This window comes from Labrus bergylta, chromosome 12 (genome assembly GCF_963930695.1).
Source record: "Labrus bergylta chromosome 12, fLabBer1.1, whole genome shotgun sequence".
NCBI classification, from domain to species: domain Eukaryota; kingdom Metazoa; phylum Chordata; class Actinopteri; order Labriformes; family Labridae; genus Labrus; species Labrus bergylta.
In genome coordinates, this window is record NC_089206.1 from 28,873,391 (window position 1) to 28,901,257 (window position 27,867).

Here is a 27,867-nt window from a genome sequence, read left to right on the forward strand (position 1 = left end):
TCTCAAGCCACTGAAGGGTTCTAAAATGGACCATTATGAAGTCATAAGGATGTGTCACAACCAGCAGCCAAAATTCTAAAATAAACATTCTATAGAAAAGAATGATTAAGTTTGTCATCAGTTACCGAAGATTTTTTTTTCCTAGAATGTTAATTAGTATGAGTAGATAAAGTTTTAATACAGTCGATTATATTCAAGTTGCTTCACGGGCTGATTTCTCAAACAATGACTAACTTAAAGATGCTGCTACATCCTGTGCAGCTGCTGACCAATAGATTCACAATGCTGATCTTATAAAATCATTATGGTGAATATCCAGTTAGATTAGCACATAGATCAGCCTCTTTTGCCGTCTACAGGGTCAAATTCGACCAGAAACAGAATAAATAATAGATGCATATTGCTGAGCAGGCTGACCGATGATTGTTTCCAGTGAATTATGGCAACGAGGATAAAAAATGAAAAAAAAAATATTCAAAAAATAAAATCATGTTTCTACTCAGATAACTTGACAAAGACTCAGTTTAGTTGTATGTGTAGACACAACCCTGTATTATAGAGGTTTTTATACTGCATCAGAGTGCTTGGACTTTCAGTTTAGACTGTCTTTTCTTCAAAATAATCAGGACAGTTATTTATTTATTAACTATATATGTCACGGTTAAAAGATGAGACCCAAGAACTAATAACCAACATTTATTAAGTGATGTATTTTCCTTTATAGTGTTAAGTTATCAATATGCAGTATATATTCATTTTCATGCTACAATGACTATAAATGTTTTTTTTACACATTTCTTTAGTTTTCCTGTTTAAAGACCATGGATTTTCTAAATATAAGGTTTAGACATTAAGACCTTTTTTGGCAACTTACGATTCAAAGCATCTACAAGTTTTTTACAGGTGGTGGAACAGTCTGGATTCAGTTATAATATATCTTCATAACCTACATAAAAATACAATCCTTTTACCACTTAAAACAGCTAGTAGAGACCACGTGCCCAGGGCCCCAATATCTCATAATCCATCTATGATCATATGGGCCTATTTGTACATTTTGGAAAAGTCTGCAATAAGTGTGACTTTAGAGGTTAAACAAAAGGAAGCAGAAGACACATTTTTGTTTTTTAACTTTGTTTTTTATTTTTATACCCAATACTAGGGCAGGATCAGCTAAGAGAAAAAGAAAAAAAAGGAAAAGTTAAAAGGGATAATGACAGAGCGGGGGCCAAACTTTGAAGCAACCTACGACTGCCGTTCAACTGATGGAGAATTCAGGGATTTTGAAGGATTCAATCTTGGCCCTCGTTCTCCTTGACACACATGTGCACAATACATAAAGGTCACACTTGACATTTCACGGGTATAAAAGTGACCAATACGATTGATGATGGCCTAGCTTCTTAGCTATATCTTGTTGTTGGATTGCTACTATTTTTAGAGACCTAACATTACAAGGGTCCTAACATTTTAAATCGCATTTAAAAATTACAACTACTGAGCAACACAATCAGTTACTTGTAAGTTAACCTAGGTGTATGGACCTAACTACAACAAGGTGAACTGTTGTTGAAAAATAGTAGCGGCAAACGGCTGTATTGCCTCATTGCTATGGGTTCTGCATGTTTAAAAAATCTGAAAAAGTTACATCCTTTTTTTTTGCCAAATAAATGGACCATAAGCTGGATCTAGATCTTCTTATGGCATATTGTAGTTGTCCACAACAATCCACACAAAATGAAAGCTCCTTATAGTTGCTTCAAGACCAGGCAGTTTATTGGAAAATAAACTTTTTTTTTTTTTTTTTTTAAATGTCCTAAAACTTCCAGGATTTACTTTGGAAAACTCAAACCTTGTCTGGTACACACATGTAAGAAAAATAATTAGTCATATGTTTTTTTTAAGGAAATTTGTCTAAATAAAAACATGAAACAAGTTAGTCTACAAGAACAAGAAAACCAAGGCCTATGGACTTTAAACTAGGGGGTGCTAATGTTCAACAAAACCTCTTTAATGACCTTTTTTTATGAAGTGTTAGTGAAATGTACTGGCACACCCAAGCCACTTTTCAGACTATGAGTCCATAAAAAAAGCCTAATTGAAAGCCATCTTTGCTTGTTAAATCCAAACATACCACACAAAAATACACAAAGATTGACATGTTCTGAAAACCAACATTTACCTCTGTCATAGTTAGGTTTCTTTAACCCCACTGATCTTCCATGAAAACTGACATTTTCAGGATTTAAAAAGGAAAGCAAACAGGAAACTAAATCTTTCCCAGCTGGTGGAGTGGAATCCTTGTCAATTGAGCAATTGCTGGAAAAATCCAAGCTGACAGAGTCTCTGTTCTCCTCTGCAGAGTGTTTTGATTCGCCACACGTTTCTTTGAATGTCACTTCTTCCCTCTTGTCCTGCAGGTTTGACCACGTGTCCTCTAGCTGGAAACACAGCTAACAGTATTTTTGAGAATCAAACATGTTGCTGATTTTGGTGCGTGGTGGGGGGAGCACAGGGGTGTACTTTGCCTGGTCATAGACGTCTCAGTCGGTGGAGAACAAGTCTCCAGCAGAGGGGAGTGGTGCCAGACCCCCGGTCACGTTGGGCAGGAGGGACAGGTCAGGGAGGCTCTGGATGTGGGACTTCAGCTCTTTCCTCACCATGGTAACCCTTGCCAATTTCTGTTTATACTCCTGCAGAGAAAAAGATGACACAGAACCAATATGAAAGATTACTTATTTATACATTACAGTTGTCCTTCAAAATGTCTTTGACTTCACCTTACTGACATGTTTGAGATACATATGGAAAATAAAATATTTGATTGCATCACAATTAGATTTTTTTTTTTTTTTTTAAATACTTTATTAATCCCTGAGGTCAATTCTGGTCAAGTGACATGCTGCTCACACACATGCACAAACAGGACCTGTGGACAGCATTAGTGGAGTGATGTCAGAGTGGGGCTTCTACACACTGCTACGTAAGGACACAATAGAGCAGTTGGGGGTTCTGTGTCTTGCTCAATGGGCACCTCGGCAGTGCTTTGGGAAGTGCCCTTGCACCTGTCCACCTACCTGATCAACTTCCTTACTTTGGTTTGAGACCCTCTGATTCCCAACCCAAGTCCCTACGGACTGAGCTACTGCCGCCGCCATGAGTTATTTATTTGTGTTGTTTTGCCTAAATCTATTTGATCTTATCACACCAATCAAAGTAAGTTCTTACAGCTTAAAACATATATAGGCAGGACACACAAGACCTCAGATGTTCAGATAAGTTGTAATAAATCGAGATTTATGATAAAACAATCATATCTTGTTTTAAAAGAAAACTGATCAAACTACAAAACGCAGAGTTGGTAAAAGGTGATCCAGAAACCTGTGATAGATGTGGGAGTATGCATCATTTTTCCTCGTCACATGTATCTGGACCTTTTCCCTATTCACACATTTCCCTACCTAACTTGATTAAGGTCAGGTCAACCACAGTAATTGATACACCTTTTGATTTGTGCCAGTTGATAAAAAGGTTCTTGAAAACGAACCAACATACATGAAGTACAGGAGTATTTTGCCTTTTTGATGCAAGACAAGACTTGTGATGGTTGTTTACAATGTGTAGTATTATAATCACTCGATGTTCTGACTTGTGACTATCATATTAAATCTTACATTCATGATATCTGTTGTAATATGTTGAGTAAATAGTATCAGCATAGTCATACCTGGAGCTCACCTGGGTGTGAGTCTGAACAGACAACACAACTGTATTTAATGTCAACAACACTGTACTTGGCTTAATCTGTTACTTCACTGATCATTCTTCTAATAAGGCATTGTTTATTTTGATTTCATCATCCACTTAATAATCTATGATATGCTTTATGTTTTTGAAATTTTAAGTATATTTTGAAAACATATTTATCTTATCTAATTATTTCAGCAAATAATGGTATCAGAAAAAGTGACTTAACACATGTTGTTCATGAGAACGGAAACAGGTTCAGACTGTGATGAGAAGTATCTGGTTCACTGTTTATCGTTTGTTATTTTTGTGTGTGCAGTGCCTTGCCTCAAGTTTCTTCTCTCTCTCCGACAGCGCCTCTCGCTGGCTGCCGATGTATTCAGTGAGCATGCGAGCCAGCTGCCTACGGTCCTCCAGCTCTGCGGCGAGTCGACCATTGTATTCAGCCAACAGCAAACAGGCTTCATCCACAGTCTTCGACAGCTTGTCTGCTGCATCCTTGTCTAGATCGGGCATCAAAGTCGGATGCTCAAATGATATTACATTTGTTTTTTTTATATTCTTTGAGCATCATTGCTTATATGCATGCACTTTGAGTTGTCTTCTTTGCCCTACATTGGTCAACATGTATCATTTTATAACTTGTGCTTAAGGTTTTTTTGCAAATGAAATTGTTATAATTACTTAAGCTTGGACTCAATCATGTACAAAATGTTGCTATAAAACTGATCAAATAAATGATACAGGTAGACTGTAGCAAATATACACAAGTTCAAAAGTTTTATACATGTTTGCTTACATCATATCATCAACGTGCTTTTATCTGCTTGCATTACCAGAAAAAATGAAATCTAACTATGGATTACATTTACTTCTGATCAAGCTTAGAACTCAGACCTTACCAGTGATTTTCTCGAGCAAGGAAACGTCTTGGACTTCCTGTGGCAGGGAGGCAATCTTCTGACGAACTGCTGCATCTCCTGACGCAGCGTTCTCCAAGTCCTGCAGGGCCTTCACAAGCTCCTCCGTCTGAAACAGGATGAACAGAGGAGGATAGTTAACAGGTGCCGAGGAGGAGTGTGGAAATCATTCAGCATGGAGAGCAAACATTGAGTTTGTGTGAGCAAGGTAGAGAAGAAGGGAGAGGAACAAGAGCAAGGAGAAAGGACATCGGTGAAGAAAATAAAGTGATATCAACTTCATTGTGTTTCTCTTACCAGTTGCGTTGCCGAGATGTCTGTGGTGTGAGGAGAGCTGTGGCTTCTGTAGTCATCATCTTCATCATCTTCCTCTTCCTGGACCTTCTGATAGCTTCGTTTCACAGGCTTCTTCTCTTCTATGAGGCCAGGTTTAGAAATCAACATTTTATCAATGTCACTAATTAAGATGAGGCATAAGCATTCAAAACAACCTCTTCACAAAATGATGATTTTAATAGATTAGCAGATTTTTTTAAATATATCTTTTCATGTTTCTTTATTCCAATTTTAAATTATTCTTAAAAAAATTATATTTTTCTATTTTGTAGAAGGAGAGGGGAACTGACAAAAAATTAGCTTAGAGGGCTGATCAACCCTTAATTACACCTTTGACCTGTCGAAAGCTCAGTTATCTGAACTGACAACGTTTTATGTGCCATATGGATGGATTTAAAATATGAGTGAGTGAGTGGATTGATTCATAAGTCCTTACTGGGTTAATTAAATTAATAAACTGAATGTTAATGTTCGACTCATGTATACATAAAGTATCTGTATCATTTTAAGTGAAGCTGGCCCTGATCTCTTGTGTAGCCTGAGGTGATCTCACCTGAAGGCCTGGGACTGTTGGAGTCTTCTATGGCCAGTTTGAGCTGCTGAATGAAGTCTGCTCTATAGAGGCTCCTCTCCTTCCAGATGTTCAGCAGTCTTTCCATTGGCTTTTTACAGCTCTCTTCAGCCTCCCTAGGATCAACAGAAAAGTATAGCGGAAGAAGAGAGGAATGCAAAAATAAAATCAGTGACCAACAGCTGAAAAACATTTCCATAAGAACAGTTTGGATTATTTCATAACTGCATATTGCATGTTTATTCTGAAGTTTTTTCTTCTTATAGGGCTATATACAGTATGTTCTCTCAAAATTTAATTTGAGAGAGGAAGACAAGCCTAAGGACAAATAAGTCAATATTTATTTTCAGGTTCTGATTTGGGTGGATGAAAGAAATTTCAACTCATTTTTTATCATGATAGTTTTGATACAGCCACCTTTTTAAGAACTTCTGGTGTTTCTTTTCAGTTTCATAAAAACATAACTTGAAAATTCAGCTATCATAGCAATAGCTAATGTTTATGAGTGGTTGTGTGTGCCACAAACCAACACACGCACACATTTAAAAATGCACACAGAGCACCTACTACACACATATAATCACGTAACATTCACCTGGCAACATGGGAGCAGGCATCAACGAGAACAGTCTCAAAGTCTTTTGCAAACTCGGGTCCTTTCTTCTTGCTGTTCTGGATGACATCGTTTGCCAGATACAGAAACGTCAGCTTCCTGCTGGTTTTGGCTGGAGGACAGAAAAGTCATATTGAAATATTCATACCGAAAAAAATGTCACAATATCATCATTCTGTGATGGTCAATGCACTGCTCAAGATACCACTTTATTCTGCTTCAGATACTCATTTCCCACTATGTTTCACCTCTCAACCGGAAGGTCGAGGGTTCGATCCCCAGCCGAGCAACATGTCCAATGTGTCCATGGGCAAGACTCTTAACCCCGCATTGCTCCTGCTGCTTCAGTGGCGGTGTATGAATGGATTAGTGTTGAACTTACTCTCTGATGTAAATGTTCAAACCTCATAGTCAATGCTTTTTTAAACATTTAGTGTACCAATAATAAAAACTAAGGCATGTCACACTTCAAAGTTTTGGACAGTTTGTTGTTGCCTCCTTTCTTTAGGAGCTTCAACAAAAATACCTTTGATCACAGTTTTCTTTAAAAACTATTTAAATCTATTATATTCCCATAGGTAGTTCTTACATGTTGGGATTTAATATGCTAAGTCAGTTTCCCATCATTGTTAATAAGGGTTTTTAACCTTGTTCAGACAAAACAAGCATTGTTTATCTTGGATAAATTTAGCATATAGAGCTGGCACACTATAAAACTTGTCTAATAACACTTTACGGTAATTCAGAAACAGTATTACAAGTTAGACAGTTGTATAATCGAATGAATAAAGTAAGTAACAGCTGGTCAAAGATCAGCACACATATAAAAGGCTTTGCAGTAGCAGGTCTTACATTTCTTCAGCTCTCTGTGCCACACTTTGACGATGAGGGCTGAGTGTTTGCGGTGGTGGATGATCCACAGGGACAGAGTCTGGACACTCTGCTGCGAGCTGCTCAGCTCTGTCAGCTTCTTTTCCAGGGCAGACTCCGAGAAGGACGACATGCCAGTATACTGACACTAAACTGAACTGACCCTAAACAGAACTGACCCTAAACCGAACTGACCCTAAACAGAACTGTCTCTAAACAGAACTGACGCTAAACAGAACTGACCCTAAACCGAACTGACCCTAAACAGAACTGTCTCTAAACAGAACTGTCTCTAAACAGAACTGACGCTAAACAGAACTGACCCTAAACCGAACTGACCCTAAACAGAACTGACCCTAAACAGAACTGTCTCTGAACAGAACTGTCTCTGAACAGAACTGACTCTGAACAGAACTGTCTCTGAACAGAACTGACTCTGAACAGAACTGTCTCTGAACAGAACTGACTCTGAACAGAACTGACTCTGAACAGAACTGACTCTGAACAGAACTGCTCCAACCTAGTTTGGAAAAAGTCGCACGCTCATCAAAAGTGAAGTAGCGTCGCTACATGTAGCATCAAACTGCCTCCTCCGGAAGTGTTTTCTAATGTGAAATCCTTTCTTCTTCTTCCTGATCTTTTGAGAAAAATCTACTGAACAAACCTGCAAAGCATGAGCTCGTTTTCGGCTGTGGTTTCTTCACAGTCTTTGGTGTTGTTTATAGCCAAGGCTAACATTAACTAGCAAAGCTAAGTAGCCATCTGCAGAACCTGCAGCCCTAAGCTAGGCTTAAGCTCGAAGTAATCGATTACGATTATAAGTTTTTTTTTAAAAAGCTTCTGTTACAGTCGTACCATATTTCCGAAATACGCAGACAAATAAAACGCATCTGCTAATGCCTGACGGTGAAGCTCAAACTTGATATTTGCTTGTCTACAACCTACTCAGAAAGATGCCTTCTAAAAAATGGCAGCTTGCACTTTCACCTCGACATGTGCGTCGCACAGTAGTGACGCAAACAAAGCCAGGCATCATCTTCCTCTTCATCCAGGGATGAAGATATAAACAACAAATCCCAGCCTTGCATTCAAGGCTATTTTTGAATGCTGGCCTTCAATACTACCTCAGCAACTTGTCAAGAAATTATCTCTCATCTAGTTTTATATTTAGTCCTAATCCAGAATGTTGGACACAAATAGGCTAGTGGAGTATTTTCAATAACATCTCTGTCACATGTTGGAAAACACATTCACCTAATTTTAGTGTGATGTTAACTCACTTGTGTTTTTTTGGTAAACATATTCCTTGTGGATAAAGTCCAAATACATAGAGGAAAGCATTTTGTTTTAAGTCCTCCTAATGTAAATATGATTCCACCCATTGTTTAGTCAAGACATATTTACAATTGCCACTTTTACCTCATGAGAAATTATTTTTTTTACTTTATTTAAATCTATTTGACAATTAAATGAAAAATAACATTGATGAAGAGATATATCTTGATGGTGAGTCAAGCAAAGCGTGTAATCGGCCTATCGGAAACACATTCATACAGCTGCTTGATTAGAAATATTAAGCTAAAACTTTTTTGTTCATCCTCTTTTAAATTAATCCGTCAATCAGTCATTTAACCCTTATTAAAAACTCAAAGAATCATTGATGGATACAGAACAAATGACACAAACATACTAATACAAAGGGTGGCAACAACACCGTTTAAAACAGTTGCATGTAAAGGCAAAAAATCTGTTTTAAAATGACCCAAAGGTACAGATGTATGAATCAGTGAATCAATCAATCAATCTTTATTTGTACAGCACCAATTCATTACACGTTATCTCAATACACTTTACCAAAAAGAGCAGGTATATGCACTTTTTGTTATATTATTTACAGAGACCCAGCTAAAACAACTACGCTTGGCAAAATTTAACAAGTACTCTGGCAAGGAAAGACTTCTTTTTCACAGGCAGAGACCTTGAGCAAAACCAGGCACACATTGAGCAGCCATCTGCTGTGACTGTAGGTACTTACAGATTGAAAGTTGAAGGCGGGATACTTATGTCCAAATAGTGTCGCAAAGTCGCTATCATGTTATCAATGTTATCCCAAGACCCTTTACAAAAAGAGCAGGTAAAAGACCTTAGTTATTATTGTATGGGGGCAGCAGTAGTTCAGTCTGTAGGGACTTAGGTTGGGAACCGGAGGGTCGCCGAATCATGTCTCGATGCGAACCATAATATGGAAGTTGGTCTGGTAGCTGGAGAGGTGCCAGAGCACTTCCTGAGTACCGCCTAGTTGCCCTTGAGCAAGGCACCAAAGGATACATAAGTTATGCATAATTAGGGATGTGGCTGGTATGAATGCAAGTGTGCATGTTGTAACTGTTTGAAGGAGGATTAAGGCGCGCTTCAGCTCCTCCTCAGTGCCTGTTACTAGGTTGAGTTAGGCTGGGACCTCATTTTCAATATGGTGACCACCACCGTTGGGCTTCAAAACACCCCTTCAGTAACCAATGGGTGGTGTCCATTTTTCATACAGTTTGGTTAATACCTGCAATGGTGGATGAGGAGTGTCACAATTTCACCCAAACATTCTGCGACCAAGTTTTAAACATTGCATGCTAGTTGTAGGTGTAGCCTTTGTATCCTGCCCTCAAACTGACAGGATACTTTTGCCTCTGTTACTACCTCCGACAGCAGATCAGGAGCGTAAAGGCATTGCTCCACCAATCCGCATCTCTGTGTGATACACCAGTGGTTCCAAGACTGTCTCAGCTGGTCCCCCCTTTGGTAGATGAAAATAGTTTCAATCCCCCACCCCATAAAAACATATACAATATACAATAATCACACCGTCAGTCATGCTCTTTGCTTAGAAATTCCTTTATTTTAAAGTAAAGTAGACGCAGACTGATGACTGTTATTGGATTTTCTGTTTGTCTGTCATCGGAGTAAAGGGCTAACAAAATTAATAAAGATTAAAACAATAGTAAAACCAAAGAAAATTATAGACATGTAGGCATATCAAATGTAATCTGTAAATTGGCTTAAGATAAACCTGTTTTAGTTTTTTGGGTATCAACACAGCAGGGAATAGGAATTTAAAATCATAATACAGCTTGAGAAATACATTTTTTTAAACTACACATCTGTATTTAAAACGGCATTTTAGCGAAGCCCTAAAGAGTTAGTCTGTAACATAATACCACAACAGCTTTTTCCCTGCTGCTGTGAGACTTGTAGCACAGGACATTAAGATGGGAAGGAAGTACTTCACCCCACACCTCACAGACTAAATGAACAGCTGACCACCTCACAGTGCAATACAAGTGTGCAATATTATCTTAAAAACAAAAAACAGTGTAATTATATAATGTGAAAAATATTTTCATTTCATTGTACAGTGTTCCCCTTTGTTATTTTTTGTATTATATATTTGCTTTAATACAGTGTATAGCTTCTGTACAGTTTATTTTAATTTACTTAGCTGTTACTACAACTTATTATTTTATTTTTTTATTTGTACTTTCTTATAATGCTATTCTATTTTATATATAATTTTAACTTTTTGTAGAAGTTGACTCAGAGAGAAACGTACAAAAATTCCAATGTACCTGTACTGTCCTGTACCTGTGCAAATGGCAATAAACATCTATTCTATTCTATTCTAATATCTGAGAAGCATATTGCTACGCATTTGCAAACATTTAATATGTTTAGAGATCAAAAGATTTATTTTTTCAAAGTATACTCAGAAACCCAATAGTGGTAAAAGCACAAGTGTGAATCATAAAGCTGACGATGACTGCATTACAATATAATGCTAAATCATCTGCCTGATCTGCATGTTTGAATATAAATCATTGAAATTTATAAAGTAATATATCTTCTGTTGAAAAAAGTATTAGTATGTTATGCTCAAAGCTTTGTGTTTGTACAGGCATGAAGATTTACATGTCCATTTGCCTCCATAATTCTGCGGTTGACAAAATGCACAATATTGCTGTCAAAACATTGGGTTTGGGACCTGGATGTTGGTAACTATCAGGCAAATTGTATGTTGCTTGAACAGGTGGGTTTAACGAAATGAGCCTCAAATATCAACCAAAATGCAAATTCAGCCACACCTGTAGAAGTCTTTCTCATGACAGGCATTTTAACAAAGAAGTTACTTGTAAAACAGCGAGCGTACAATTTCAAACTGGTTCACTTCAGTTCAGTGCAGTTCAGACCTTTATTGTCCCTGGAAGGTACATTTGATTTACAGCAGTGGACAAAAAAACACAACAGATAAAAATACACAGGACAGTGCAACACAACCTGATGGAACTGGTAGTTGATAAGTTTATATCTGTTGAAGCCTGTACCTCCGACCAGAGGGGAGAAGAACAGATTCCTCCAACAGATGATGGTCAGAGCAGGACAAGATCGACTTTGCTTTCCTCACAATTTGTCTGTTCCTGATATCTGTTAAGGAAAGCTGCTGAGTGCCAATTATTTTACTGGCTTTGTTAACAATACTGGAAAGATGAGTCTTGATGTGCACTGAAAGGTTACCATACCATGAGATAAAACAAAAGGTTAAAATGTACTCAATAAAAGATCAGTAGGATGCAGGCTTTTTTAAATATATATTAATTAAGTCTATCTGTAATTTCCCACCTTAAAAAATGTCTTTTGTGGAAAAGGCTAACTGGCCAAGAAGTATTTGGTCAAGTCTGATTTTACCACCGAATACTCTACTTGTACATTACATAACCAAGTGTAAGTGGAAAATAAAGCGTTTAGCTCAAGCTGTAAACTGTTTTATGTGTCATCTCATGTGCATTCAAGTTCAGGTGAATGCTGATTATAGTTTTCCATGAATGCATACACACTTCAATTAAATATGGTGTTTTGCAAAACACTTAGTGTAGTCTTCTGCGAAAAGTATGAAGCTGACGATGTGGGTATTATTGTAGAAATCTTGGCTGGCATTTTGTTTCTTAGAGTTTTGAGTTTCATGCGTAAGTAAGAACTCAAAAACTGCAATAAGGAAAATTTAGAATACAAAAGTTTATGTAATTAACCTCATTCTTAGAGATGCATTGACTGCAGGTAGTTCTGAAAGTAACACTCTGAATAAAAACAAATATGATACATGTAAAAGCCTATTAAGAATCTATTAATAAATATCATGATCATGGGCACCGGTAGCCTAATGGGTATGGTGCGTGCCCCATGTACACAGCTGTGGTCCTGGCGGCGGCACAGGTTTGAATCCGACCTGAGGCTCTTTTCCCGTATGTGGCTCACTCTCTCTTTTCCAGTATTCTGATTCTATCCACTGTCCTATCTATAAAGGCAAAAAAAAAAAAAAAAAACCTTTCATCAATGATTGACACATTACGTAACATGGCATAATTAATCAGTCTATTTCTATTTTGTTTTAATATTTGAAATCTGTTATCCGTAATAAACAGAAAAAAGGTTCAATGAGTAATAAGCATGATGTGCTAGAATAAAGGTGCAACATAAAGTGAAAACGAATTTCAGTGTATTTTATTCAATAGGGACGATGCAGTTTAATGTAGATTCAACACAAAGCATGAAACTGATGTGCTGAACAAAGAGTATAGGCATTGCTTTGGGTAAACAGAGTATGAAATAAACAACATCAACATCATAAAACCACATAAAATATGAGGATAAATTAAAATTTATATAAAACAATATGTCAATAAAAAACTCTATAAACCAATCTTCAATTAAAGAAATAATGATTAAAGATGGGTATAGCTCAGATTTGCTTTAAGCCAGCATTTACTCTTTTTGTAAAATGTCTTGAATCTGGAATGAATTTTCTTTCAGGTGGTAATGTGTTGAGCCTTTTGATGGAGAAAGCTGATTGTCCAAATGTAGATATATGAATTTGTATGTGACCGTTTCAGTCACATGAAATACCCATAGACTGGAAATATTATAGGATGAAAAAGATACCTCAAAATTTTACTCAAAGCTAAACTAAGCATAAAATGAATAAAAAAAACACAAATACAATCTCAACAAAGGAATGACACTGTGGCCTCAGGGGCCTTATCTTTGAAATTGTATACATATCAGCAATACGTTTTTACAATGAATCTATTACACTGTTTTGGTAGGTTTATTCAACCAGTGTATGGCTTTGTGTTTGTCATGTTACCGTTTTATGTCATGGTTTCCTTTTTCATGGTTTATAACATTTATGCAATTTATTTAATTGGATGGAAAGTCCACAGTCACACACACAAAACAAACATGCAAATATACCTCACTCAACCAACACTCCCCGGAAAGATGCAAAAGTGGTCCTCTCATCATCTCCCCCCCTCCCTCCATCCATCCATCCACCCTTTTAAAAACAGGCCCTGATCCGTTTTGCAAACCAAACTCAGCTTGTGAAGAGTTGTGGACAAGGTGGAGGTAAAGTGAGGACATGTTTGGGGCTGTGTTTCTCTCTTTGAGTTGGCTGATACTGCAATTATCTGACGGGGAACTGGATTACATATCCAAAGGAAAGGGCATGCAACTGCAAGGGGACTTCTCTATCGCTGGACTCTTTCCTCTCCACGACACAAAGGGACCGAGTGATGGTCTGCCTGCTTTGGGTCAATGTAATGGGTGAGGGAGGAAAAGTAAACATCCAACTACAATACAACCAGTATAGATACTGTTTTGTGTTTGATCATCCACAGTTTTTACTTGATATTAATTAATTAATTGACTTGCCTTTTCTAGAGGTACCCAAAACAAACACGGATTTCACCTGTTGCAGGCCATGAGATTTGCGGTGGAAGAAATCAACAACAGCAGCACAGCACAGTCTCTTTTACCAGGACTGAAGCTGGGTTACCAGATTTACGACATCTGCTCTGTATCAGCGGGTCTCCTGGCCACACTGGATTTGTTGCAGAAGCACTATAACATTACCTCCTCATCTGGGCAAGAAAAAGACAATGAATCAATGTACAACAGCAGTCAAAGGCCAGTGGCTGTGGTTGGGCCGGACAGTAGCAGCAAATCGTTCACCCCTGCTGCTGTACTAGGAGCTTATCTTATACCACAAGTAAGCTTTTATCATTGCCTTAAAGTTATAAAATATTCCACATGACATGATAGGCATACATAAAAGACAAAATGACTCCTTTAATGCTCTTGTTCTATTTTAGATATCTTATGAAGCATCAAATGAAATGCTGAGCAACAAGTTCCTCTACCCAGCCTTTCTTCGCACCATTCCTAGTGACAAGAACCAGGTGGCAGCTATGATCCAGCTTCTAGTTAAATTCAATTGGACGTGGGTTGCTCTCTTAGGCAGCGACAACGCCTATGGCCTGGAAGGAATGCAGAGCTTGTCCGAGCTAGCGCCACTCCACGGCATCTGCATCGCCTACCAAGGAGTCATCCCCACGTTCAGCGCTGACACAATCCAGAACATGAGGAACATAGTGACCGGCATACTGACAACCAAAGTCAACACCATTGTGGTCTTCTCCAGCAAGTCTAAACTAAAAGGCTTAATTCCCTACATCGTCGAGCGGAATGTGACAGATAAGGTTTGGATTGGCACAGAGGACTGGTCAACATCTTCACAAATATCAGGGATACCCGGGATTCACACCATTGGCACTGTGCTTGGTATATCAGTCATATATTCAGCCATATCTGGTTTTGAGGAGTTTGAGAGAAAGCTAGCTGAAGCTTCAATGCTACAAAGTGACACAGAGGAAGTCAATGTTACAATGAGCTCAGGCAACGAGTGTCTTCAAAGCACAGACCTGTACAGCCTAGCCAGGAACAAGTTTCCTCTGGACAGGTATGACATTACCTCCTCCTTCAATGTGTACAAGGCAGTGTATGCTGTGGCTCATGCTCTGCACAAAGCACTTGGTTGTGATTCGGGAGCATGCCAAATGAGGAGAGTTGATCCATGGGAGGTGAGCAGATGTAAACTTGTTTTTTTATTTTTAGAGTTTCTTTGTTCTTCAATGTAAAATCTCTCAAAACCACTGTTTTGTTCTGCACTGATGTTTCCTTTTTCCTCATCACCTCAGCTCCTCTGGTGGCTCAAACAGGTGCGATTCTCTCTGGACAACACCTCTGTTTACTTCGACATCAATGGTGACCCACCGACAGGATATGACATCATTTTGTGGGTTTGGAGGGGGGCAGAATGGTCTGTCAGAAAGGTGGGCTCCTTCAGCCCAGATCCAATTTTGCTCACAGTTGACGGTGATGAAATTGAATGGCATAACATGGCCAATTCTAGAGAGGTAAGACCTATTGGACTATTCTGCAAACCACAAAAACTCTAAACTTTTTTTCGACATGTTATAAAGTGCAAATATGAAGCAGTTATAAGAGAGAAAAAAGTCTTATTGGATAAATAAAGTTGTGAAAGCCATGATTTCAGTGAATCCTGAAAAAGAAATCCCCAGCATAAAATACACTGTTCATATCATTCTCTTGTATTTTGAAATAAAACTAATAGAAATTTACACATCATGTTCAGCAATGCAACAGGAAATGTCGTTTATAATGTTATAATCTTAAAGTTTTAGTGATATCTAACTTATTTATGGAACAAAATTAGACATTACAGATTCACTCTCTGACCCCATTGGATAATTATAAAAGTATAAGTATGGACCTTTTTAGTAATTTCTGTATTTGCCTGTATGATCTCGTGTATCAAGGTGCCACTGTCTATCTGTTCTCCACCTTGCCCACAAGGCCATAAGAAACTGCAGACAGGACAACACACATGCTGCTTTGACTGCCAGGCCTGCCCGGCTGCCACTTTCCTCAATACAAGTGGTAAGATAAAGACACAGAAAAATCACGAGGAAATATTCAAACACTGAGAGTATAAAAGAAAAGATAGACATATTGTGTTTTTAAAATTGAATATTTCTCCATGTGAGACTAAATGAAAGATATCAACAAGAATATACATCCTAAGTGCATCAAAGATGAGCAGAAAGATGTCCCACTCAAACAAAGCAAGTGTCTATAGTAATTTAATGTCCTTTAAATTTCTGTTCTTTTTAATTTTCTATTACTGGAGCTACTGAAATTCTAGATGAGCAAAATGATCAATCTCTTCTACTGCACAATTGTCTAGCTGTTGTGTGTAATGTTGACCAGTAGGTGGCGCTGAGTACTTGTATTTTAATCCTGAGGCATGCTCCAAAAGGATGCAAACCGCTGTTTGAAAACATGTAGTGTCTTTCCTGTTTGATTCTCAGTTTTAAAGATTAACTCAAATCTATTAAGCAAGAAAGCCGTTCCAGTTTTAAATTCTTTGTTTTCAATACATGCTGTTTTTTATTTTCTTAGACCCCACCAACTGCCAAGAGTGTCTGTGGCAACAGTGGTCTCTCCCGCAAAGTGAGCAATGTCTGAACAGGACAGTCCTGCTGCTCGCTTGGGACAATCCTCTCTCCATCGCACTCCTCTTCTTTCTGGCCTCCTGCCTTCTGATGACCTCCAGCTCTGCAATAATCCTTCTGCTCAACCTGAACACTCCAGTGGCCAAGTCTGCCGGAGGTCGCACCTGCCTCCTGATGCTGGCAGCTCTGACCGCTGCTGCCATGAGCTCTTTGTGTCACTTTGGCCCGCCATCTCCTTTGGCCTGCATCCTCAAGCAGCCGCTATTCAACGTCAGCTTTACTGTGTGCCTGGCCGCCATAACTGTGCGCTCCCTCCAGGTCGTCTGCATTTTCAAATTTGCATCCAGGTTGCCACCAGCCTACGACAAGTGGGCCAAAAAACATGGGCCAGAGTTCACCATATTCCTGGTGTCCGTCATTGTCTTGTTCATTTCAGTTCTCCGGGTGTCTATAAACCCACCTGTGCCTGACCAGGACCTTGACTTCTACGAGGACAGCATCGTGTTAGAGTGCAGTAACACCCTCTCACCTGGTGCAGGCCTTGAGCTTGCTTATGTTTCTCTGCTCAGCACCCTCTGCTTCTTTTTCAGCTACATGGGCAAAGACCTGCCAGCTAACTACAACGAGGCAAAGTGTGTCACCTTCTGCCTCATGGTGTACATGATCTCCTGGATGAGCTTCTTCACTGTCTACCTCATTAGCAGAGGCCCTTTCACCATTGCTGCACAGGTGTTTGCAGTACTCTTCAGTGTCCTGGCCTTCTTTGGGGGCTACTTCCTGCCGAAAATTTATATTATTGTCCTAAAGCCACAGATGAACACAACTGCCCATTTCCAGAACTGTATTCAAATGTACACTATGAGTAAACAATGAAGCCTCTACATATCCAGATGACAAAAAGCAATGATAAAGGCCTGCAAGTTGAAATAACGGGAGCAAAACTGATTGAGTTTGAATTTAATATATATGTAGAAGCTAAGTGAAAAGTCGGATGAGTTCTATACAGTTGTATTAGTATTAGATTAGTAGAGAGATCAGTGGAGCTGCACTTCTGTAGTCCGGATCATTAGACTGTCCCATAAACGGAACTTACAACATTATGCCAATTCAATTTATTATAGTTTTTATTTTCACAAGTTTCCCTCTTTTTCAACATGCCAAATGTCTGTTTAAAAAAAGACCGACTGAACTTCTCTTTTTAAAGTCCTTTGAAATACAAGAATTTACATCCTATCTACACCTAATTTAATGTTTCATAATTTTATTTAGTTAAAACTATTTTTTTTGCACTTCAGGTTATTGACAAGTAAGTTGTACGTCTCATCAGAGTCTGAATATAAAGCTTATTTTAAAGCTGCCACTGGTCTACTACTCCTTTCCAAGGCATAAAGAAAATCAACACCTTGCTGTAGTAGGTTGTGACTGTGACGGTATTGCTGTTGCATTTATTTGAGTGAATATATTTATTAAATGAGAAAAAAGAGCATGTTGGAGTGGTTTTATATTTTAGGAAAGTTTCAGTTGTTTCCAGAGTATTAGAAACTGAAAATATCTACTAATTGTGAAACTCAAACATATATGGGTTGTATTGAATTTCATTAAGTTACTTGTTACATGTTACATTTTAAAATATTCGCTCAGGTCCACAATAAAAAAGTGAATAATCATATTCCCAAAATCTGGCATCTGGTCACAGACAAAAGGTTTCAGCATGTTGAAAAATCTCATTGAATGTCAATTTGCAAGCACACATATACACACGCACGCACGCACGCACGCACGCACACACACACACACACACACACACACACAAACACATGCTGTTGGCTGTTGTTTGACAGGAGAGATGAAAAGGCTTTTGTGGTTGGGAGGTCAGCGCTATTGACCAGTAGATGTGTGAGTAGAGCCCGGGCTTGGTTTTCCCACAGTCTCTGTGTCCACTCAAGGCTTAATACCCTCAGTCAACAATAGAAGTGTGCCATGGGTGAACAAGCAGGGGTTTTATTGTCAGCACACCCAGGACCAGAGTGCGCTGCCGTGGGGGAGATCTCAGGAGTTTTATTTGACCAGCTTTTTGATCCAGTGCATATTGGAAGAATTGGTATCCATCAGCAAACTTTATTTAGAACAAGTGGGCTTCACCTGGAGGTCAAAAACCTGAACCAGCTTTCTATTGGTCTGACACAGCTGGACTCAGCAGTGGTTGAATTTGTTCCAAGATTCCCTACAATCCCTTTTCAAACCATAAATGTAACACTACCCATGTACTGCTGCTTCATACCAGTGAAAGTCTCTGTTATCAACAATCTGAGTTGATGTAGTTTCAACAAGTCACATTCTAAATAACTTTCTTGAGCACTCTAGATGCAGAAAGATGTTGCAGATGAGATGACTTAATTGGGAACAAACTTCATCGGTAACAGTGTTTTAAGAAGATGAGAGGATATCCTATGATGTGTACAGACTTCTAGTAAAATGTGCAAACAAATAAATGATCCATTGTATCCATATAACTCTGATATTATGTCCAATAGATTGTCTATTGGACATAATAATGTGCTTACACCTAATTCCTTTTCCCTGAATGCCATCAATGCATTTAAACCATTAAATAACTCCCTGGGAGCACATGGCTGGATATTGTTCTCCTGTGTCCAATATGTGAGATAAGTAACAGCTCCTGATAATGACTGACAGCACATCTTTCTCAGTCTGATAGTTTGAGATATTTGGATGTTTTGGGAACATCTCAATATGCTCGTTGAATTATTGACTTCTTTACCATTGTTCCAAACAGCCCTGCCTGAGTCATTTTGTTATGATAATGTCTTGTTATTACATGAACTGCTCCTCTAGAGACATCAGTCCTTACAGTTTAACTCTGATGAAACATCAACACAAACTTACTTCCACCTGCTACTCCTGTGTTCACCACATCAGGATCTATAGTATGCACTGTGGTGTACTTTTTAAAATGTAAGCCATTTGATGTCTCTTGCAGAAGTATAGGAGTACCTTTGTAAATGCAAATAAAAGCCATACTCTTCCAGTGTCATGATTTGGTTTCTTATTTTCAAAGTTTAGATTTTGTTGTTGTTTTTAGTTCTCATTCTTTTCTGATGGTGTTGTTTCCCTTGTGTGTTTTCTAGTTTAGTCTTTAGTGTTTCATGTGTTATTTTGTGACCTCGTATCCTAGTGTTTCTTTATGTTCTAGTGTGTTTTGTTACATTCTTGAGTTCTGTGTGTCTTTAGTGTTTCATGATTTAGTTTGTTGTTCTCCTCAGTGTTTCATGTGTTTATTCCTGCCTCTGTGTGTTTCCCAGTGTGCCCTCATTGTCTTCACCTGTGTCATTAGTCTCACCTGTGTCTGATTACCCCTATGTCTATTTAGTCTCTGTGTTTCGTCCCCTCTGTGTCAGTGTATGTTGTATGTTGTTTTGCCAGTTGCCAGTTGCCAGTTGCCAGTTGCCAGTTGCCAGTTGCCTCCTTGCGTCTCCTTGTTTTCTCCTGTAGGATTTTGTTAAGTAAGTTTTGTTTGATTATTAAATACTTTTATTTTATTCTGCACTTGGGTCCACCTCTCCTTGTTTTACACACCAAACCATAACATCCAGAATGTGTAGCTTTTGGTTTTACTTAAAAACATAATTCATATGCAGGACCTCTCAACATTCTGCTTTAGTTTTCTAGCTTTAGAACATTATGTGTCAATTTAATGCTTGTACCTAAACTACACGCTACCACATGCAAGCACAAGCTAACTGGCTGTGTTTGTCACCTGCCTGTTCAACAGGAAGATGGCAACCTCCTCAAGCAAAGCCAACACAAGGTTTACCTTTGTTTTAGAACGAGCTTTATCCGCTTGGTGTTTTGGCTCACAATTATTTTGTTTCTCCCTTTTTGTCCCCGCCCACCACATATATTGTGTTGTATCCACTCCTTAACTCACTTGCACACTGTCAATGGCTGCGGGAAACTCCCCCTGCCCCCCAGCTCCCCACCCAGAAACATCCCGTGTCAACCAAAACAAAACATCAAAATATAGACAGAGGACAGAGCCACATTCACCACCACATATGGAGGCCCATATGTGATGATGGAGTAGCATTACTTTTGTATAAGTCTATTAAAAAGCTGCTGACTCTATATCTTTGACTCGTTCCATGAAATAAAAACCTTGAATCAGCTTTTTAAAATGATTGTATGCTTTTATTTTTAATTGTCATACAAGAAGTAGTCACACATGAGTTTTAAGAGCCTAAATGTGATATGCAAAATTATAGCAACATTTCATTAAAACTTGTTACACACAGACACGCACACACTCGCACGCATACACACACACTTATACACATAATACTGGTCCATAAAATTTGGCCTAGATAAGTCAAAACAGAGAAATATTCTCAACGGCAGCTGTCTGTCAGTATAACTCAGTACCACAAATATACATATATACTGTTACATCAAGCACTCTAAAGATAAACTCCACTGGAGTAAACTGTCATTTCACAAGATTTGATCAAACCATATACACTCAGAATCCACCAGTTTAAACAAGAATGAAAGCAAAAATCAAATGTGAATTAAAGTCAAAGCAGGACAAACGTCAAATAAGTGAGAGCTTTGCTTTTACTACTTGTCCATCAATGTGATGAGACAACAATGAGCGCCACCATTAATAGAAGGGCTGGAAATATCTTTCCTACACAGTGAGGGAGAGTTCACGTCCCCTCAGGTCTAAAAGTTTCTGTCAGAGTCTCTACCAAGGCCTCCACATGGGGCCTCTGCTGCTGCTGTCCTTCAGGATGGTAGGCCTGAGTGGGGAGCAGACTGGGGAGGAGACGCTGGTTCTCTGGGTCTTATGGAGCTGCTGTTGGCCCTGTAAAGGACTGACAAGGGCCTCTGTGTTGGATCCAGCAGCGAGGAAGTGCGTAGAGTTGCTCCAGCAGTAAGAGTATCCCTGGTTGAAGTCACTCTGACAGAGGCCTGGCTGCAGCTGCTGCCTCAGGAAGCTCACAGTCATCTCCAGGATGTCTGCTTTCTCCAGCTTAGAGTTGGGCTCCTGCTGGTGGAATTGTTTCTCCAGGATGATCTTGAGTTCCTCAATGCAGCTGTTGATGCGGTCTCTGCGCATTTTCTCCACAGCAGGTTTTCTCAACTGGAGAAGAGAAGAAATGTGGGTAAGAAAACCATTCAAATCAACAATAACAAGTCATTTGAAGCTGATAGAAATAATTGAAATCCCCTCCGGTACTCACTTTGATATTTTCTCTCTCAGATATCCTGATATGGTGAATGGAGGAGTAGTTGGTAGTACAGGGAGCCATGTCTGTGCAGATAAAGTGAGCTGTTTCTTCTGGACAGTGGTGTGAGATCTGATGTCTCCAGGGGAGCTGCTCCTCATTTTATACTGAGCAATTAGCATAACAAAGCCATGTGGCTGAGGCAGGGCTGGGGTTCCCACACTCTGACCAGTGGGACTCCCAGCACAACAATGGGAGACATGTCAATAACTCAAAGAGTATCTGTGTCACTGTGTGAGGCATGTTTCCCAAGATAAGCAAGAGGTAATTAACAATTTATCAAGCGTCCATCTGAGAATTTATCCAAGTCAGAAAAAAGGTATGTAAAAAAAGGAGAAGCAGGTAATGATACAGACAAAGACAGCGTCTTCAAAGGGGGTAACTGCAATTAAGGCCAAATGCTTCACTGCAATAAAACACTATAAGCTGAACAGCTTAAGCTTTTATTTTCTCTTCAAAGAGAGTCCCCTTCCTGCAGAAGGCATTTTGGTGCATGGACAGGAGCATTTGGACACTTGTCAGTGCTCTATATTTTGGGCAAAGGCTCTTCACACTAGACAAAACAAATGTTAAAATAGGGAGAGCAAACTGTAGTTGAAAAGTCTTGTAGTATTTGCTTATATTGTGTTTGTTTATATTCAATGTTGTACTTTCTACATAGCGAGCACTGTTCACCAAAGTCAAATGTGTGTGTATGTGTGTGTGTGTGTGTGTGTGTGTGTGTGTGTGTGTATGTGTGTGTGTGCGTGCATGCGTGCGTGTGAGTGTGTGTGTGTGTGTGTAAGCGTACCTGGCCAATAAAGCTGATTCTGATCTTGAGAAGTTGCCAGGTAAACTAGTCATCAAAGTCAGCGAATGACGTCAACTGGCTGTTGCTTCCCTGCCACATGCAGCATCATGTTTTTCCGCAGTAATGAAGTGTGACCAGGCTATAAAACAACACTGTTTAGACATACACACCTATCAAAGGTTTCTGCTGCTGACACACTTCCGGGCTGTAAAATCTGGCAAGTGTGGCGCACGTTCTGGCGCGAGCCGAAAACCCCATGGGTGTGATATTTAACTGTGAGTTTCTCTGAGCCTGTCTTCTTGGTATTCCTCTAATCAAAAATGCTCACACATTAATTCCAAAACATTATAAGTGTACCTGTAGAGTTATAGCAAAATGTCATCATTGCCTTTACATGAATTGCCAGCTATTTTGACAGCTGCATTGACATTTAGAAAATAAACTTTCTCTTTAAATCAACAAATGATAATTCTATTTTTATTTCTCACATACTGGATGGCATATTTAAGATACATGGAGAACCAGAATAGGGCCTACATTAAGGTTTTTTGTCACTTATAGCCTATATGTCAATGATTTCTGCTGAAAAAAGTTCCAGTCAAACTTTTATCATGAGCTCTTGTTTTAATTCCCCTGAGACTCTCCAGGCCCTGATATCAATTAACTCTGTCGAATTAGTATCAAGTTAATGTTATTATGAGTGGACTGGCAGTGTGCCTCTGCGTGGGCCTCCATCACTGGCCCAGATGTGAAGCCGGCCTTGTGGGTGCAGTGTGAGTAGTCCCGTCTCCCTAGTTTCCCACCAGTCCCAAACATCAGGGTAAATGAGCTACAAAAGACATGCCACTCCTTAATGCTCCGCTGGGAATGTTAATTGATCTGTTGTTGCAGGACAAACAGAAACTCTGTGTCCCAGTCCATCCGGGAAAAATCAAGTCAACTGGCTTCACTGCAGTCTGCCTGGCAAAGAGTGGTTTGTCTGACTTTAGTCTTTGTTGACCCTTTTAATTTGAGCATTCAGGCTCCAATTTACAAAGCTGAAAAAAATACTCAAGTTTTCAGTAAGTGAAGGTAGACAACATAGGAAGGTTTCAATAGCAACGGCAAGATTTCTATGTTGAGTTTGCAACAGTCAAGATAAAAGTAATGTTACTACAAGCAGTGAAATGTACACAGAAACGTCATTTTTAAATGAAATATACCTTATACTGTAACTAAATTACACATGCATAAATCAAAAATGTGATGCCTGATAGGTAATATCAAGTTATGAAATCATTAGAAATCCACTGAAATTAAAGATGCAGCACAGTAGCATCGACCTCACATTTTCACATTAGTGATATGATCCTATGATCCTATCCAAGTTGATAAAATTCTCAAAAACTATTACAAAAATAATGTCAGTTTGTATCACTTCATCACAGGACTATAAAGTGCAATATGTAGGCTACATTGTGTACATGTGTAACCTTATGATACTTTGGTGTCATTCGCTGCTTTGAATTTCTCTCGAGGCACCTGCATCCAGGATGTTGAACAAAATTCTGAAACCTGTACAAAGGCGATCTCTTCACCACATCTGCAACTAATCCATTTTTATTCTTGCTGGGCCCTTCTCACATTTGGACATACATTACTCAGTCCCCATTTTCCTCCAAACCCATGCCCCTGCTTCCATCACAACTTTTTAAAGTAACAAGAGCTACTCTGGCAGATACTGAAACCCTACTCATGTTTTAGTTCATATCTTAAGCTCTCTTTTAATAAATAACAAAGCATTGGAAACCAAAGAAACTGTCAATTTTTCAAGGCACATCCATGCCTGCCTTTATTATCTTTACTCTCCATCGATTTTATTGTCATCATGTGAGTGTGAATTTGTGCCTCCACTGAAAGTAAGTGTGCACTACAAGGCTGCTGGGGGTCTTTGTCTACAAGTGTGTGTGAAGATGAGCTCCCCTCCCACCAGCAGCCTGGGAGCTCTGAATTCCTGCCATAAAGTCTCGGCCATCGCTTAGACCTGTGGCGGCACAGAGCGGCCTCCCGTCAGCCATCTCTCTGTGAGTGTGGCATTTCCCGTTTCCCACACTCCGTGCCTATTCACTGGCCCCAAGATGTGAACAATAGAAGTGTGTCTTGTTACACATCACATTAGCTACGGTGTTTGATCTCTTGTTGAAGGGGGAGGGGGATGCAGCTTCAGCCAGACCATCTGGTCTGGCCAACTAGACCCTGAGAAAGTCCCAGGCATGCCACATTCTCCACAACTTCCACACACACAGATAGTTGTGAAAGACTTTTGTGGCACTTGAGACATAATTCAAGCACTAGACAGCATGCCACCACCACCACAACAGAAGTGGGACATGTGACATGTAAGGGTGTCCTCATGCCCCAGTTTTCAAATTCTTTTGGAGCACCTTAGCACCAACAAGGTCAGATAGGATGCAACTTTAATGAATGCTGTGGGAAATACTGGGAAACAAAAGCATGATGCACAAAAATTGGCAGTTCATTAAAAAAATAATCTTTCTTAATAGCATGATTATATTTTCAACAGGTGTTATAAACGTATGTGCAGAGGATTATTTAATAATTCATACTGCAAAGAAATCAGTGCATGTTAAAACCCACCTCTATATCCATGATATAAAATACAGTTTTGATATGAAACACTGTTCAGCTCCCACTGTTAACACTAAAACAATTAAATATAGCCTCTGGCCTGACTTATTATGGCGTACTTCAACTCTTAGTAATAATAATTCTTCAACATGTGTAATGCAAACTGTGTAGAATCTTCAAGTTATAATTAGCTCTAACTAACTCAACTCCATGGCTAGAATTATGTTTTATCATCCCTTATTTCTATGGTGTTATTCCCTTGAGCCAAGCACAACAATAAAGATGTTGTTGGTTGAATGCTGTGCAGACAAACACTGGTGTGTGAAAAAATGTGTGTAGTCCATGATTAAACTTTTTCCAAACTTTGAGTGAAACACAATCTACCTGCTCTTCTATTCATTTAGTCATTCACATAAACTTCAGTTTCTATAAATGAATTTATGTTCTATCTCTAACACTCACTCCTTGAGTCTTTTAAAGAGAGTACAACACAACTTTTGTATGTGTTTGCAAAACTTCATTAGAAGCTTTTGATTTATTTTTTCAAGTTCAAGAAACACTTCTCAAGGAAGCAATTCAACAGATTCTATTAGAAACATTGGGCTCAATAGAAAACACCTTTACGAAAGGTATTCATTTGAAGATGAAAAACATCTATTACATCAAAACGGAACAGTTAACAATTTCAAGAGTAACACTTCACACATAATGTATCCAAATAATGTATACATTTAGTATTGGTTGAGTAAAATCATAATAAGATTTACAGCACAAGTAGATCCATGGGATCCATTCATAGGAGGTTGTAAGTTCATCAACTCCAAGCTGATGAGTCATCAAACAGTGATACACAGTATCATCATCATTCACAGTTGTTGTCAGACAGTGTCTCAGACACTTCAATAGTTTCAACCCAATGGGGTTTTTTACAAAGCAATTCAATGATGTTTGCAAGACAAACAAAAATGTAGGATTGTTTTTCCCCCAGGGGAACAGTAAACTGATTCACAGAGTAAAATCTCTTAATAATAAAGTATAATAGAGTGTATACACATCGTGTACATGTTCAGTTAAACCTGAATCATTTCACTTCTTCCAAAGGAATACTAGCACATTGTGCCCATTTCACCTTACTTATAAAAGGTAAACAACTGAAACTTCTGCCGAAGCAAAAGAAAACAGACTCCAATGAGTCTTTAACTTTCTGTCCATGACATTCACAGACGCAGTTCTCTTTCTCTCTGTGTGAAGGGGACTCTGCCTCCTTCCTACCACGGCCTCCACAGAGCACCACCAGCCTGGCTCTGGTCCTTGCTGGAGCTGACCCGATGTAGTGGAGAGCCTGGAGGGGAAGGGGTGGAGGCCATGCTGGACACTTGCAGACCCTGGAAGTGGCCCAGCAGCCTTCTGTGGGCCTGAGTCTGGACATCGCAGTGGGACAGGAAGCTGACGGCCTCCTGAACGCAGCGGGAGTAACCATCGCTGGCCTTCATCAGGCCAGGGGTAGCGCTGGTCTGCTGATGCTGCTTCTGCCAGCATCTCAGATAAGACACAGCCATCTCCAAGATATCTGCTTTCTCTTGCTTGGAGTCAGGCTGCTGCCTGAGGAACTCAGGACCCAGCAGGGATTTCAGCTGCTCGATGCTGGTATTGATGCGATCTCTTCGCAGTTTTTCCACCATTGGCTTTCTCAGCTGAAGAAATGAAAAGGGAAATCATTTAGAAAAAATTCCAACCTTTTTTTTTAAATTTATGAACACAGTTAAAAAACTGATTTTAATGCATTTGGAAATCAAATTTACCTTATGAGCAGGAGTCAGGTGTTCCTTAGTATAGCTTGCTTGTCCAAAGACATTGGGTGCCATGGCTGTAGAGCTGTAGAGAGTGTTCTTGCTTGTTCTGAAGAGCCAGTTGAATCTGAGCTGCCTTCTCCTCTGCCTCTGCCCAGTATTTATACACCCAAATCTCCATATGAATGTGTGGGTCTTGGGCTTGTTGGAGTTTCTCACAGTCTCTGGGCCAATGGGAGAGCTGGGAAGGGCTTTGAGGAACGCAGGGCTGCCACATGCTCAATGAAGTGTTTATAGCCATAGGGACAATGAGTGTGTCTCCGGAGAGCAGGTGGAGGAATAGACTGAGAGAGAAAAGAGCCCAGGGTGGGGTGGTGGGGAGAGAGGAGGGGGCTGTAGCTGGGAGACTGACCCTGTGCTTGTGTTGATATGGGAAAGTGGTGACCCCAGAGAGAAGCACACCGCTGTCTCATGTCATCTCCACCGCCTCGTAATTGAGCACAAAGTGCCTCAGCCACCAGGCACACGTGGGTGTTACAGAGGGCCAAGCATTAGAAAGAGCCAACATGCAGCCACTTCCACCGGTTTGACATGGCAGCTCATGGAGCTGTGCAACAGTTGAGACATCTCCAAGGTGAATAAAGAAGACTTTTATCAAAGTTTCGGGACTCAAATCTAATCAGCGTGTTGAAACAAAGTGGGATTTTGGCCCACCCTGCCTATAGACTGTTAATCAACATTCATGAAAACCTGCATCTTATTCAGCGTCTTTGTAGAAATGATGGTCAGGTGTGCTAGTCCTTTATAGTTTACAGACCGAATACCATGCTTCAGCCTTGAATAAACATGTTGTTGGGTTTTTTTTGTCCAGAAGGACAAC

The 27,867-nt window shown here is 39.4% G+C and overlaps 4 protein-coding genes across 4 annotated transcripts; 1 reads left to right on the forward strand and 3 right to left on the reverse strand.

Moving 5' to 3' along the window:
• Positions 1-1,117: 1,117 nt before the first annotated feature.
• On the reverse strand, positions 1,118-8,041 carry rprd1b (regulation of nuclear pre-mRNA domain containing 1B). The gene is made up of 7 exons (XM_020638198.3): positions 7,040-8,041; positions 6,170-6,299; positions 5,557-5,690; positions 4,965-5,083; positions 4,650-4,776; positions 4,075-4,250; positions 1,118-2,693 (listed from the first exon to the last, which is right to left on the reverse strand). Exons 1-7 carry the CDS (start codon positions 7,188-7,190, stop codon positions 2,544-2,546), a joined length of 987 nt encoding a protein of 328 aa, XP_020493854.1. The 5' UTR covers positions 7,191-8,041; the 3' UTR covers positions 1,118-2,543.
• A 5,476-nt stretch (positions 8,042-13,517) lies between these two features.
• Positions 13,518-17,698, forward strand: tas1r1 (taste receptor, type 1, member 1). The gene is made up of 6 exons (XM_020638115.2): positions 13,518-13,702; positions 13,820-14,147; positions 14,251-15,018; positions 15,136-15,354; positions 15,778-15,898; positions 16,421-17,698. Exons 1-6 carry the CDS (start codon positions 13,518-13,520, stop codon positions 17,344-17,346), a joined length of 2,547 nt encoding a protein of 848 aa, XP_020493771.2. The 3' UTR covers positions 17,347-17,698.
• Positions 17,699-20,664: 2,966 nt separating this feature from the next.
• Positions 20,665-21,866, reverse strand: her12 (hairy-related 12). The gene is made up of 2 exons (XM_020638199.3): positions 21,735-21,866; positions 20,665-21,634 (listed from the first exon to the last, which is right to left on the reverse strand). The coding sequence occupies exons 1-2, from the start codon at positions 21,801-21,803 to the stop codon at positions 21,236-21,238; spliced, it is 468 nt and encodes a 155-aa protein (XP_020493855.1). The 5' UTR covers positions 21,804-21,866; the 3' UTR covers positions 20,665-21,235.
• A 3,816-nt stretch (positions 21,867-25,682) lies between these two features.
• Positions 25,683-27,279, reverse strand: LOC109987176 (transcription factor HES-5-like). Its single transcript, XM_020638183.3, is given in 3 exon segments — positions 25,683-26,891; positions 27,000-27,137; positions 27,139-27,279. Coding segments are annotated over 3 exon segments (690 nt in total). The 5' UTR covers positions 27,265-27,279; the 3' UTR covers positions 25,683-26,465.
• Positions 27,280-27,867: the final 588 nt, after the last annotated feature.

Bases quoted from the DNA above. Each gene is read 5' to 3' on its own strand.
- tas1r1 (XM_020638115.2), top strand. From the start codon at position 13,518: ATGTTTGGGGCTGTGTTTCTCTCTTTGAGTTGGCTGATACTGCAATTA. The intron at 15,019-15,135 runs GTGAGCAGATGT...TCATCACCTCAG, and splicing joins GGAGAGTTGATCCATGGGAG to CTCCTCTGGTGGCTCAAACA. The intron at 15,355-15,777 runs GTAAGACCTATT...TCGTGTATCAAG, and splicing joins ACATGGCCAATTCTAGAGAG to GTGCCACTGTCTATCTGTTC.
- her12 (XM_020638199.3), bottom strand. From the start codon at position 21,803: ATGGCTCCCTGTACTACCAACTACTCCTCCATTCACCATATCAGGATA. The intron at 21,635-21,734 runs GTGAGTACCGGA...TCTCTTCTCCAG, and splicing joins CTGAGAGAGAAAATATCAAA to TTGAGAAAACCTGCTGTGGA.
- rprd1b (XM_020638198.3), bottom strand. From the start codon at position 7,190: ATGTCGTCCTTCTCGGAGTCTGCCCTGGAAAAGAAGCTGACAGAGCTG. The intron at 5,691-6,169 runs GTGAATGTTACG...TGTTGATCCTAG, and splicing joins GCCTGCTCCCATGTTGCCAG to GGAGGCTGAAGAGAGCTGTA. The intron at 5,084-5,556 runs GTGAGATCACCT...CTGGCCTCATAG, and splicing joins CAACAGTCCCAGGCCTTCAG to AAGAGAAGAAGCCTGTGAAA.